This window comes from Neolamprologus brichardi, chromosome 20 (assembly GCF_056152115.1).
Source record: "Neolamprologus brichardi isolate AB-2024 chromosome 20, ASM5615211v1, whole genome shotgun sequence".
Lineage (NCBI taxonomy): Eukaryota > Metazoa > Chordata > Actinopteri > Cichliformes > Cichlidae > Neolamprologus > Neolamprologus brichardi.
The window spans coordinates 9,943,798-9,955,436 of NC_142123.1; the positions used below are offsets into that span (position 1 = coordinate 9,943,798).

The 11,639-nt window shown below is 39.3% G+C and overlaps 1 protein-coding gene across 6 annotated transcripts in view; it reads left to right on the forward strand.

Annotated features, from left to right (window-relative positions):
* The first annotated feature begins 75 nt into the window (after window positions 1-75).
* Window positions 76-11,639, forward strand: part of cfap74 (cilia and flagella associated protein 74) — a 54,735-nt gene continuing 43,171 nt past the window's right edge. For 3 of the 6 annotated variants that reach the window (XM_087833855.1, XM_087833859.1, XM_087833861.1), the window contains exons 1-14: window positions 76-182; window positions 621-721; window positions 860-940; window positions 1,228-1,386; window positions 2,221-2,319; window positions 2,400-2,504; window positions 3,490-3,663; window positions 3,956-4,066; window positions 4,826-4,928; window positions 5,321-5,478; window positions 5,654-5,870; window positions 5,979-6,143; window positions 8,144-8,302; window positions 8,483-8,601. In XM_087833855.1, coding sequence (XP_087689981.1) covers window positions 630-721; window positions 860-940; window positions 1,228-1,386; window positions 2,221-2,319; window positions 2,400-2,504; window positions 3,490-3,663; window positions 3,956-4,066; window positions 4,826-4,928; window positions 5,321-5,478; window positions 5,654-5,870; window positions 5,979-6,143; window positions 8,144-8,302; window positions 8,483-8,601 — 1,742 coding nt within the window. In that variant the 5' untranslated portion in view covers window positions 76-182; window positions 621-629. Of the gene's footprint in view, window positions 183-584; window positions 722-859; window positions 941-1,227; window positions 1,387-2,220; window positions 2,320-2,399; window positions 2,505-3,489; window positions 3,664-3,955; window positions 4,067-4,825; window positions 4,929-5,320; window positions 5,479-5,653; window positions 5,871-5,978; window positions 6,144-8,143; window positions 8,303-8,482; window positions 8,602-11,639 lie in introns of all 6 variants that reach the window. The other 3 variants (XM_087833860.1, XM_087833856.1, XM_087833858.1) reach the window with 3 other exon arrangements.

Here is an 11,639-nt window from a genome sequence, read left to right on the forward strand (position 1 = left end):
GCTGTCGGTACTATTTTGCCACCAACGGTTAATTTCTGTCGCACCTGGAAGGTTTCAGCGGGCAGTACGACTCCACCCCTCGCGTCACGTTTCCTTGGAAACACCAGCAAACATGGCTGCTTTGAGAAAAAGTGATGTTGAGAAGCCGTTTTTATAAGAGGAGGAAAGACGAGCTACAAAAGGTAACCGTTTTTTTTTTTTAATGTTTTGTTTTTATCGCAAGAGTGACACAGAGCAAACACTGTATTATTATTATTATTTGCTTTAGCTGGCCCCACTTTCTTGCTTTTCAAGCTAGCTCAACTCGAATAAAATACACATCAGTTTTCTTTTAGGATTATTCTTATTGAATGTTGTGGTGCTTGGGACAAATGTCACACTGGCACTACGGAAATATAACCTAACCCTACTAAACCGCCAAAAAGAGCCGCTTAAAACTACCTTTAAATTTCAGCAATAGTGACCAGTTTTTAATATTAATTTATTTTCCTGTTGCGTGAAAGAACTGGCTCTCAGTCATTGAATGACTTCACCTGGATTTAACAGATTTGCTATGTCTATTTCTGTATGCCGTTATCATTAAGGCTTGCTCGGTAATGTAGTCCTGTGCCCTTCATAAGTAAGGTGACATGGAGGTAGAAGACAGGAGAAGCCCCGCAGAGGTGGAGCCTGACAGGTGTGGACAGCTGGATGTCCACCTCAGTCCAGGTGAGGACAGTAATACCAGATCCTGCTGCTTCATGTAGCTTTCAGGAAAAAAAGCCTTTAAGTCTCACAGATATACATTACTTTATCCATAACTACACCTATATAAAACAGTCATTTTTTAGCTTGAGACTGAGATATGCTGGTTTATTTCAGATGATCCAAATGATGAAACCTTTAAAGCCGAAGAGTCAGATGTGCCTGCTGATTTGGACTGGTTAGAAGAATTGTCTGAGTGGGTGTCTGCTATTTTTTTTTTTTTTTTTTTTTGAGAACTATTGGGCAGTTAAATCCAAATGGCAGTGTGTCTTGTATTCAAAACCACGGTGCTTGTTTCAGTCAGATATTGTTATACAAAGCAATAAAGTTCAATTTCTGTTTTTTATTTCAGCATCTGTTGAAAGTCTGTTACATCATATACTTCCATACATGAAAGACAGTCTGTGAATAATAGTGTGTGTATCTAAGAGTTTGCATCACATAAGGAGCCTTTTCTAAATGTAATTCTGCATCTGCCCCAAGAGAGGATGATGGTGTTGACGATGGTGACCTTGCGGCTATGGCTGACGGTTGTAAGAAGAGGAGTTATGCCGAGACAGCACGGATGTTCAAGCTGAGACGAAACCTCGACCAGCTGGACTGCTTTCACCGACAGAAGGAGCATGACGTGCTGAAAGCCAGGTCTGAACCTGGCACCGACAGACCTCTAGAGCTACAGAAGCTCCTTACCTACATTTTGTGAGCCTTTCTAGACTCCACACAAACCAGTACCAGTAGAAAAGCTTTTTTTATGAGAATTTAAAAAAATACACAGGCTTTTGCCCAGTCTTTTCAAAAATGTTCCCCTGTTTTATTCCATTTTTTTCTGCTCCTGCCCTTTTCACACAAGGCCAATCATATCTGTTCCAACTGATTCGGCAATTTGTAGGAAATGATTTCAGCCGAGGACAGAACATTTCTTATAATGTCCTTTCTCCCCACTTTCCTTCCGTCTTTTTATTTGTCTAGACCATGAGCCATTGAGCACCTGATGAACTGTGATGCAGTTCCATGGAAAATGTCTGTCATCTTCCTTTAGCACAGAGCATCAGCGGTCAGCGTGGAGTTATACTTCAGCCACAGTAAACGTGTGTTTAATGGGAACCTAAATGCACCTATCTTTCAACCTGTCTGCAGGCCTTGTCATACCACGTGCCACAATTTTCTTTTTATGACGGTCTTTTGCCACAGCCGCAGATTGTTGTGTTGCACACCATTAGACTGCAAAAGGAACATTGGGCAATTCAAAGCTGTTACAGTGTGTGTCCACTCTCAGCTTTCTAATATCTTCATTTGATTACCTTGTTAGGACACAGAATTACCTCCCTGTTGTTGCAGTGGCCTCAAGGAAATCCATTAGCCAGTGCTCTGAACGCATCCTATTTTAAGTGCCTTGAAAATGTTCACGTTTTTGGTGTTTCTCTATGTCAGCACTGCAGCTTGTCTTCTTTATCCTGTGTTTTTTTTTTTCTCCAGAGAAAAGCTAAAACTCTGTCAACAGAATATTCAAAGTTTGTTGGAGCAGAGGGATAACTTGGAGAGAGAGATAGAACAACAGAAAGTAACAGACAACAGGTGAGTTTAAAATAAACCAACTGGTCTTTGGTACTTTTATTTTGACTCATTTTTTTTGTCTTTCTGTTTAAAATTGTCAGCGTGGCTTTGTTTCGACTGCGAGCCCGGCATAAGCACCTATGTCAAAAGCTGCACAGTGAGGAGGAGCTCGAGGGCCACATCAACATTGAGCTGAAGCAACTAGAGTGAGTCCAAGAAGAAAACAGGTCTTGATCTAAGAGGCATTAGTACTGCTAGAAAAGGCCAGCAGCCTTATTTGCCGCAATTATACCACTGCTTTGACACTGAGAGCAAACACAGAGGGTGGGAGATAATTTTGTTGCAAGAACAGTGTATTTCTGTTTTGGGTTTTTTTGCAGTTGTCAGCATGTAACCAAACTGATTTGCTGTGTTTGGGTGTCTGATAAAGCTTCAAACTCAAAAATGTATTTTTCTAACTGGTCTTCATGGATTGTATTTCAGCACTTCAGTGGTATCCTAGAAAAAACACCCACAGCTCTGCAGCCCCTTGTGTTTTTTTTAGTGCACTTTTTAGTCATAAAGCCTGGTTACTCAATACAGTAATAAAGGCTGTAATCAATTTTGCTGTGTAAAAAATCTGTAAGGAATCCTTTCTCATTCTGCTGTTAGGAAGTGTGGGTTTTTCTAGAGGGAAATAACATACTGTAATGGTTTCAGTGCAGGTTTAGAAGCTTTTTAAACAATCATACAGCCAGGTTTAAGCTGGCCTCTTATTTGAACGACATTTATAAGATAAATAAAAATAACAGTTTAGAAATAGGATAGAATAGGAATAGTTTGGGTGTTTCACAGTGCAGTGCAAATCTCTGAGTGGTCAAGCTGACTATAAGCTTACAGCTTGTAATGAGAGTATTTCAGTCAGTTAAAAAAATGTCAGTACAAAATGTCTCAGAACAGTGTGAAACTGTTAAAGTCAAAACTTTGTATGGAAAGTGTCACCTCTTGGTGAAACTGCAATTGAAAGAAAAGGGCGTGTTTATATTTTAAGTAGAAGGATCTGGGATTTTTAATTGCATGTGTTTTCAGGGCTGACAGCTGGCTGATATTGAGGTGGTAATATTCATCGTATTGACTCTACAGATACTTAGTGTTTTTAGAGTTCTCCCATTCATTTTATTCCATCTGCATGCATTTGTCCTTGCTCCTCAGACTGGAGCTGAGTGAGGTGGAAGTTGAGCTTGGCAGATGCTCCTTGCTCCGGCAGGAGGTGCAGGAAGAGGAGCAGCTCTTCCAGGTTCTTAAAGCCCAGAAGGCAGCAACGAGGCTGCAGCAGGAGAGGGAAGCCAGCCAAAACCTGCAACTCAAGATGAAGAATCTGAGGGAGTATGGAAAACAGCCATATTTACCCTTCTAAAAGCTTTGCTTTTTCCCCTGATTTGTTGTCCTTATTATGCATAGAAAATTCAAAACAATTTGTCATTATGTGAATAACTAAGAGTGATGTGTTGCACATAACCTGAGTGAAATGACTCTTGTAGGCACATTTTGTTCCTTTATATTTAAAGCATGTGATTATTTTCATCCCATGGCTATTTTTCAGCTTCTATCACAAGCCAAAAATAGCCATGTGATGATAACACTCTGCGTGTAAGTGTCTGTGATTCTCTTCTGATAGTAAACAGGCAGCCATGCTAAAGAAAGAGAAGACTGAATGTCAGAGGAAAATCGAAGAGGGCCGAGAGAGCCGCAAAATAGCTGCCAAGTACTTGAAACAGACTGTAAAAAGGTAATCAGCTTTCAAACCAATAAACAGTGTCAGAGGGGTAAAACAAAGATGTGAATTATCTCAGAGGACTCATTGGAGAGCTGGCACGTCCTATTGATCATTCGCACATCCTGGCAAATTGCATTACAAGCAGAGTAGACATGACACTTGAAAGAGCTCAGATTCATACATCATTGATCTAGCTGAAAGTGATCTGAGAAGACAAAAAATCTATTCAAATCTTTTTCTAAAAATCACTAATTACTCAAGCCATTAGAGTCTGTTCTGGTGTATAATAATCTTGCATGATATTTCACAAATGTAAATTTTAGCACAATCTACACTTCAATTGAACCCATTGTGGAAATGTAGTGAGACCATCATAGGTCCTATTGTGTATTAGCTGGTGCCTAGAAAGCCAAAAACTATAAAAACTCCAATAAGCCAATAGTTGGCCTTGTGGAAATGCCATTTATACATTATGAACACACAATTTTATTAAAGGTTGTAAAAACTACACATACAATTGTATGTAAGCTTACCAAATATGTATTTGTCTGTGGCTGAAGATAATCTGAAAATATTTGCTGTTACTTCCAAGTTTATTCCACCTATAAGTTGACTTGAATTCTGTCCTTTTGTACTACTTACGATGTCACCAGTGTAAATTTGGCTCAACCTCGGGTTTTTAATGCCAGGCAATAATAGCACATTTGCTGTTTTCTCTCTGTGCTGTATTTGACATTTTGCGTGCTTAGTTGGTGTCCCCATTTCATTCAGGATGAATCAGCAGGAGGCTGAAAGGGAGCGGCAGAACCAGGAGTTACTGGAAAAGAGGTTACAGGCTGTAAAGTCATTGAAAACTAACATAGAAGCAACCCAAGTAAGCAAAAGAACAGCATAACATTGTGGTTGTTTCATTAATGATGAGATAAAAAAGCCTATGTGTTATTATTTTTTTATATCACTACTGTGCTTTTTGGTTACTATAACATCATTTTAAGTACCTAAATTAACATTTGCATTATGAATTATTTAGCAATGAAGCTATGAAGTCATAGTGATCCAACTAGGCTCACTTTGAATTGTGTGTGGATATATGCTTTGTTTTTGTTTATTGCTGTATTTTCTGATTAAACATATGATTCAAGGCAAATTGTGTGTCTAAAGAGAAAATGTCTCTATGTCTGATGTCTCTGCCTTCAAACAGTCAGTTCAGTCCTAAAGCTGCATGTGGTTAAGTATAGCTTTATTAGTCTGCCATTGTTTCCTTAGGAGAATTTACAGGTCCAGCAAAGCAGAGCCAGAGCTAATGCCCAGAAGAAGGAGCAGCTACAAAGACAACTGAGAGAATCCCTGCAGGCCCAAGGAATCAACAGTATCAAACATATGTACCAGCAGAAACAACAGCAGGAAACAAAACGTAAAGAAGGGTATGTCCTCTCCTCTACTTTCCTCTCCTATCCTCTCCTATCCTCTCCTCTCCCACACGCATGTCCTCCACTCCCACTCCATGCAGCAACGTGTGGGTGTTTTCTCTCACTGTGTGCTGAGGAATGCATGACCTCATTTCAGAATAATGCAGTGTTGTCGATTTACCCTTCTCAGGGAATTTCAGGAGAGCCAGAAGTCAAAAAGAGTGGAGATTGTTTCAAAAATCCTTCAGGAAGAACAGCTGACGAATAGGAGGCAGAGGAAGCCGGCACTGCTACTGCCCAAACCCTCAGCCACTGAGAAGTTCCTATCTCTGAGGAGGGCAAGTGAGAAGCTCCCGTACTACCTGGATTCTGTTCCCCCATCAGCTGCTGAGGAGAAAGCCACAATCGTGAGGGGGAATCTAAGATCTGAGATGCCCACTATGAAATGATTGCTTGGAGGGCATTTTGAGCAATTTATAATGAATCGTTTGTGTGTGTTTGTATTTGTCCAACAGTTCAGAGATTTCAGTGACACCAGCAGCTCCTCGTCATCGTCAGCTTGCTCCGATGTTGAGGACCTGGAGGGGACTGAGGAAAACGAGGAGAAAGTGAATCACCAGATCCCAACTGACAGCCTGGCTGAGCCTGAATTCTCCGGGCTGTGGGACCAACACATCAAGGTTGACTAAAACAACAGGCGACCGAAAGCAAACCTATGCAACCTGCTAAATTTAAATGGCCATAAATCACGTACCATTCAGCAGGCACATTAATATCCTAAAGATTGCACTCGAGACTCCTGCTGGTTGGAGCATGTGCATTAGACTGGAATGGGAATAACTCAGCATGGTCACAGTGAAGCTTGTTTTAGGCAGGTGAAAAGAGACGCCATACACATACACATAAACTCTGTACAAAGAGTCAGCAGTCAGGCCTCAGTGCTGAGGGAACAAGGTAGAGCTCTGTTTTTGAAAACTTGTATTATTTATTTGGCAATAAATAGCAGATAGTACTAATGGCATTAATAATGATTCTGAAAGCATTGATGTGATTAGTCACATCAGAGAGAGCACTGTTTACATTTTAGAAATCGACAGCTAGCCAATTTTTTTCCCATTTCTACATAAGCAATTGCAAGGCTTTCCATCCATCATACTCTAGGTCCATGTGTTTAGACAACAACTACAGCTTAGCCAATATTTTAATATAGAGATCATTTATTTCAATATATATATATATATATATATATATATATATAAAATAAGTCAAATTGAGTTGTGTTGATCATATCAGCATTGGCCTACAGTGACAATTTTGAGATCGTTCCATGGGAGTTGACGTTAAAGGTGAAAGTTTCTACACTAGCTCACTGACATGAAGATGAGAAGCCTCTGTGTCTAATCTGGCGCCCCAGCGCTCTCGAAATGTGGGGCGATGGACATCACTTCTCATTGTGCCGGTGCCTGTGAGCCCAGAGCGAGCGTAGCGTTGCAGCTCAGAGGTCTGAGCGAGTGACAAGCCAAGTGGAAGTGATCTCTCCTCCTAAAATACAGATCAGACTGACACCCCCATCAAAGGGTTCTTTTCAACACAGCCAGCACAACAGCAGAGCAGAGCGATACAATAAAGCTAATGAGATGATTCATGAGGGGGAGAACAATGATTAAATGTCAACACGTCACTTTGTAACAAAGTTATAAAAGTGCTCTACAGTGCAGAATAAAGCATGAACGGAATAAAAATACAAAACGCTGAATAAGGCAGCCTCGTAAACCACATCAATACCACTAGTATCAAATCCACTATCTTGATCCATAATGATATCTATCCGTTTTCTACCAATTATCTAATTCAGTGTCAGGGGGTTGGGGGAGAAGTGTATTATTTATGACATAAAGCTCACACACTATTTTTAGACAACTGTGATAACATGTAGTAAGTATGACTCTTGAAAATCAAGTTTTGGTCAGATATCCTTTATTAATCCTGACAGAGCAACTCATTCCCTCCATTTAATCCATCCTTACTAGGAGCAGTGGGCAGTGTCTCTGCAGCCAGTGCTCCAGCTGTAAGCATATGGTCAAGGGCACAGTGACAGGAGAATTAACTTAGCATGTTTTTGATGGCGAGAGAAACTGGAGCCAGAGTGCTGTGTACATGCCTGTGCCCTAAGGTGAAGGTATTTTAAAATAACCTCGTGCCCAAGTTAATTTCTGACACTAGAAAAACATGTTTGCTATTGAATAACAAAAACACCTTAAGAAAACTTTTTGGATGATGAAGTTACCTGTTGTTTTATTACCATAGAAACTCCTACATGTTCTATTCCAGGAATGTCAAACTCATTTTACATATTACAAGTGGACGGTACCATGAAACTCCTCTATCTGTTGGTGTAAATGAGTTTAACTCCACATTTAATCCTTCAGATCATTTAAAATAAGAAAAAGGAGAGCAATTTCAACAGTAGTTTCCCAGTTTTTCTGCGTGGCAGAGAAATGAAGGAAAATCTGTCAGGATGATTCTGGGTTTAAATTATAAGAAATTATGATCCAGAAAAATGATCTCACTTTTTTTTAATTTTTTTTTTTTACTGTGGATCCATTTGGCTGCAATCTTTGAGTATCTTGTAGTAGATTATTACAAATTAGCAGTTGTTGCTTTGCTTGTGTGGTTACAGAAAATGCCCAATGAGAATACTACACTGGTGCAAACACAACTGAGGCAAGAAAAACCTCCAATAGCGAGTGGAAAGCTCAATATGACTGCTAAAAGAAATCGTGGAAAAGAGTTAAAAGGGCCTCCATTCATTAGTAAACCAGAGGTCATCCTCTTCAAGGTATGAGGGTTTTTTTTCAGTCCCAAAACACAAAAATGTATGTCTTTATTTTATTGTAGAATCTTTACCTTAAAATATAAAGTGCTATAAGGTAACTGCTGTTGTGATTTGGCACTATATAAGTAAAACTGAACTGAACTGAATTATTGTATTGTATTATTGTGTTTTGGTCTATTTTAGGACTTTGATGTGGGAAAAATGTACAAGAAGAAAATTGTCCTGACTAATATCAGCTACGCAGTTATTAACTGCAAGTTTCTCGGGGTCTCCCCTCACTTGAAGAACTTTTTCACCATCAAGTAAGTTTTGTGTTTTATGTTTTTGTTGTTGCTAAAGTATTAATTATAACAGCTATAACAGTAAACAAAGAAAGACCTAAAGTATTTGTTTTAGGCAACAATTTTAGGAAAATCTTTCTAAAATTCTCAATAGGCAATATTACCATATTGAGGTTGATTCAGGAAGAGCCAATTACTCCAGTTCTACGAATCATGACAGACAAAGTAAATGTCTCTGAAGGGAAAACCAACATAACATAGCACCAAGCAGCCCACTAGAACCTACTGAATCCCAGCTGAGGACAAAGTAGATATATTTATCTCATAGAGATAAGAGAGACACCAGGAGGGAGAAAACTGCATTAACGCAGCGGTGTTGCTTCATGGTTGTGCTCGTTTGCGGGTTAAAGTATTGAAGTGGTCGGGAAATCTGGTTTCAGACATACATCTGATAGTGTGGCACCAGAAACGGATAAAATTCCAGAAATCAAACATTAAAGGTCTGTTGTGATAAACTCCCATATGTATTAAACCGTTTCAGTTGTCACATTGAAACATCTGGTCGCGCATCACCATTTAGCAACCACTTCTTGTCATTTTTTTTAAATATGATGTGGAGTGGTCGTGAAAGAAAAGCCTATCCTCCCACATATGGATGCCAGCTTGGATCACCACGCTCACAGCTCCTCTTATGAGGCTCAGCTACATGAGTCAGTCCATGTCTCTTCTATCTCCTCTCTATCAGCATGCCAGCAGCCCACAGGCCGAGCAGAGATGCATTGTTCTCCAGGTCACTCACTGTGTATCACTTTCCCATCAGCTCTCCCATGGCTTGATGTGGTTTCTTCATCTCTTTTCTTTCTGCCTGACTGAGTTGAAGAGTCTCGCAGGCTACAGCAGGGTCAGCTTGAACACTACTGATGCCGTTCTCGAGCTTTAGTGCAGGACCACTTGTCTGAACGTATCACCTTCTACATGCGAGTTCTCAATTGCAAACTCACATGTACAAAATGCACTTAAATACCAAATGGGTAAATGCACGCAGACTGTATACAACGCATAACACCCACTTCTTTTCTAGTATCTTCCTTTTATTTGAGAGAAGTAAAGTTGGTCGTCCCTTTGATTTTATTGATTTTACTTGTAGGTGCACATATTAGTTTCACATTAGCTTCACATTTGCAGACATCAGATTAGTTCTACACCACTAAAATAATAAACGCTGCGCCTGCTTTTCGTTCATTTTAATCACAACAAAATAAAAATAAGAATGTGTGAAAATTTTGAATTCATAAATTGTAACACAAAGCTCTAGTCAATTCAGTACATTCAGGCTTGCTGTTAATACAGCCTTACAAGGTCGGATATGCTCTATTACTCATTGTGGCTAACCTCCCATTAACCATCATGATACTACATGTCATGCTGTTGGATGACCATCCCCCAAATCCTGGACATTTTAATCACTTGATGGCTCATTAAATTTGTTACAGGAAGACAGCTGAAAATCTGAAATAACCAGATGGTAGGCAATCCGCATAGCAACCTATTGTATAAAGTGAGGAAAATGTATTCAGGCATATGCAGAGCAATAATAATATGAGCTCTCAAGGTTTAAAAAATAGCAGTTACTTCACAGCTGTTTGGTGTTGTTTTTGTGGTTTTACAAATAAAAGAATGCTATGTAGTTATTGTTACATACTCGGAAAGCCTTGGATCAGGAGTTGATGGTTGGTGTTTGCAAAATAATCTTTGAATTAGAAAAATGTAAATGCTCTTTATATTTTTCTAATTCCAAAACTATATTTAAAAAATTCAACTAAATAAAATAAGTTTACATTATATTTGGGATTTGTAGGCGACGGGGTAGAAAGTGAGTAAAAGTATATCATGGCCAGAGTTTCAGCAAAACAATAAAAATACTTGGAGTGAGGCTCTGTATGAATTAATTCATTCAAATGTTAACCCTAAACCTACAATTCAGGAATAAAATACATTATTATTATTAGATTACTTTCTCTTTGGCAATTTAATAATACATGCTCAAAAGGTACCTTACCTGTGAAGACATAAATGTTATCATACACTGATCATCCGTAACATTATCACCACAGACAGGTAACGTGAGTAACACTGATCATCTCTTCATCATGGCACATATTATTTGGTGAAATATATTTTGTCCAGCAAATGAACACTTTGTCCTCAAAGTTGATGTGTTAGAAGCAGGAAAAATGGACCAGTTTAAGGATTTGACAAGGGCCAAATTGTGCTGGATAAATGACTGGGTCAGAGCATCTCTAAAACTACTCTTGTGGGGTGTTTCTGCACTGCAGTGGTCAGTATCTAGCAAAAGTGGTCCAAGGAAGAAACAGTGGTGAGTGAGTGACAGGGTCATGAGAGGCCAAGGCTCGCTGATGTAAATGGGTAGTGGGCTCGTGTGGTCCGATCTAACAGACAAGCTACTGAAGTTCTGTGGTTCTGATAGAGAAGTGTCAGAATAGACAGTGCATCACAGTTTGTTGTCTATGGGCTGTATAGCTATGGAACAGTCAGGGTGTCCAGTCAGACAAGTCCAAAAATGTTCTTGTCTTAGTTTTTATGACGTTATAATAAAAATTTTACTACAGCACTGTTGGTTACATCATACTGCAGTCACAGTAGTGATATCAAATGGTTGAAATGATTGTTAAATTTAATATCAAGTTTAGAAGGTACTACTGTAAATTGTAAGCACCCTGTCACTGTATTTATCAGAATCACAAACTGCACCAGGATCATAAGCAAAACAGCCTAGAAAAAAAATGCTAAGTGGTGTCAGAAATCCTCGGTTTTACAAACTGAGTCACGCTCAAACATCCTGACGAATGAATGCACCTGTTATACACCCTCCCTGTATTTTTCAGTGCCTGTTGTGTGTAATTATTCACACACGAAACCACACAGTATTGAGATCAGTCGTGACAACTGAAAAATCATCACTGCTTGCCCAGCTAAAAACATTAGCACAGCTAGAGAGAGAACCAGGAACCAGGAACACACTAGACTTTTTCACACCA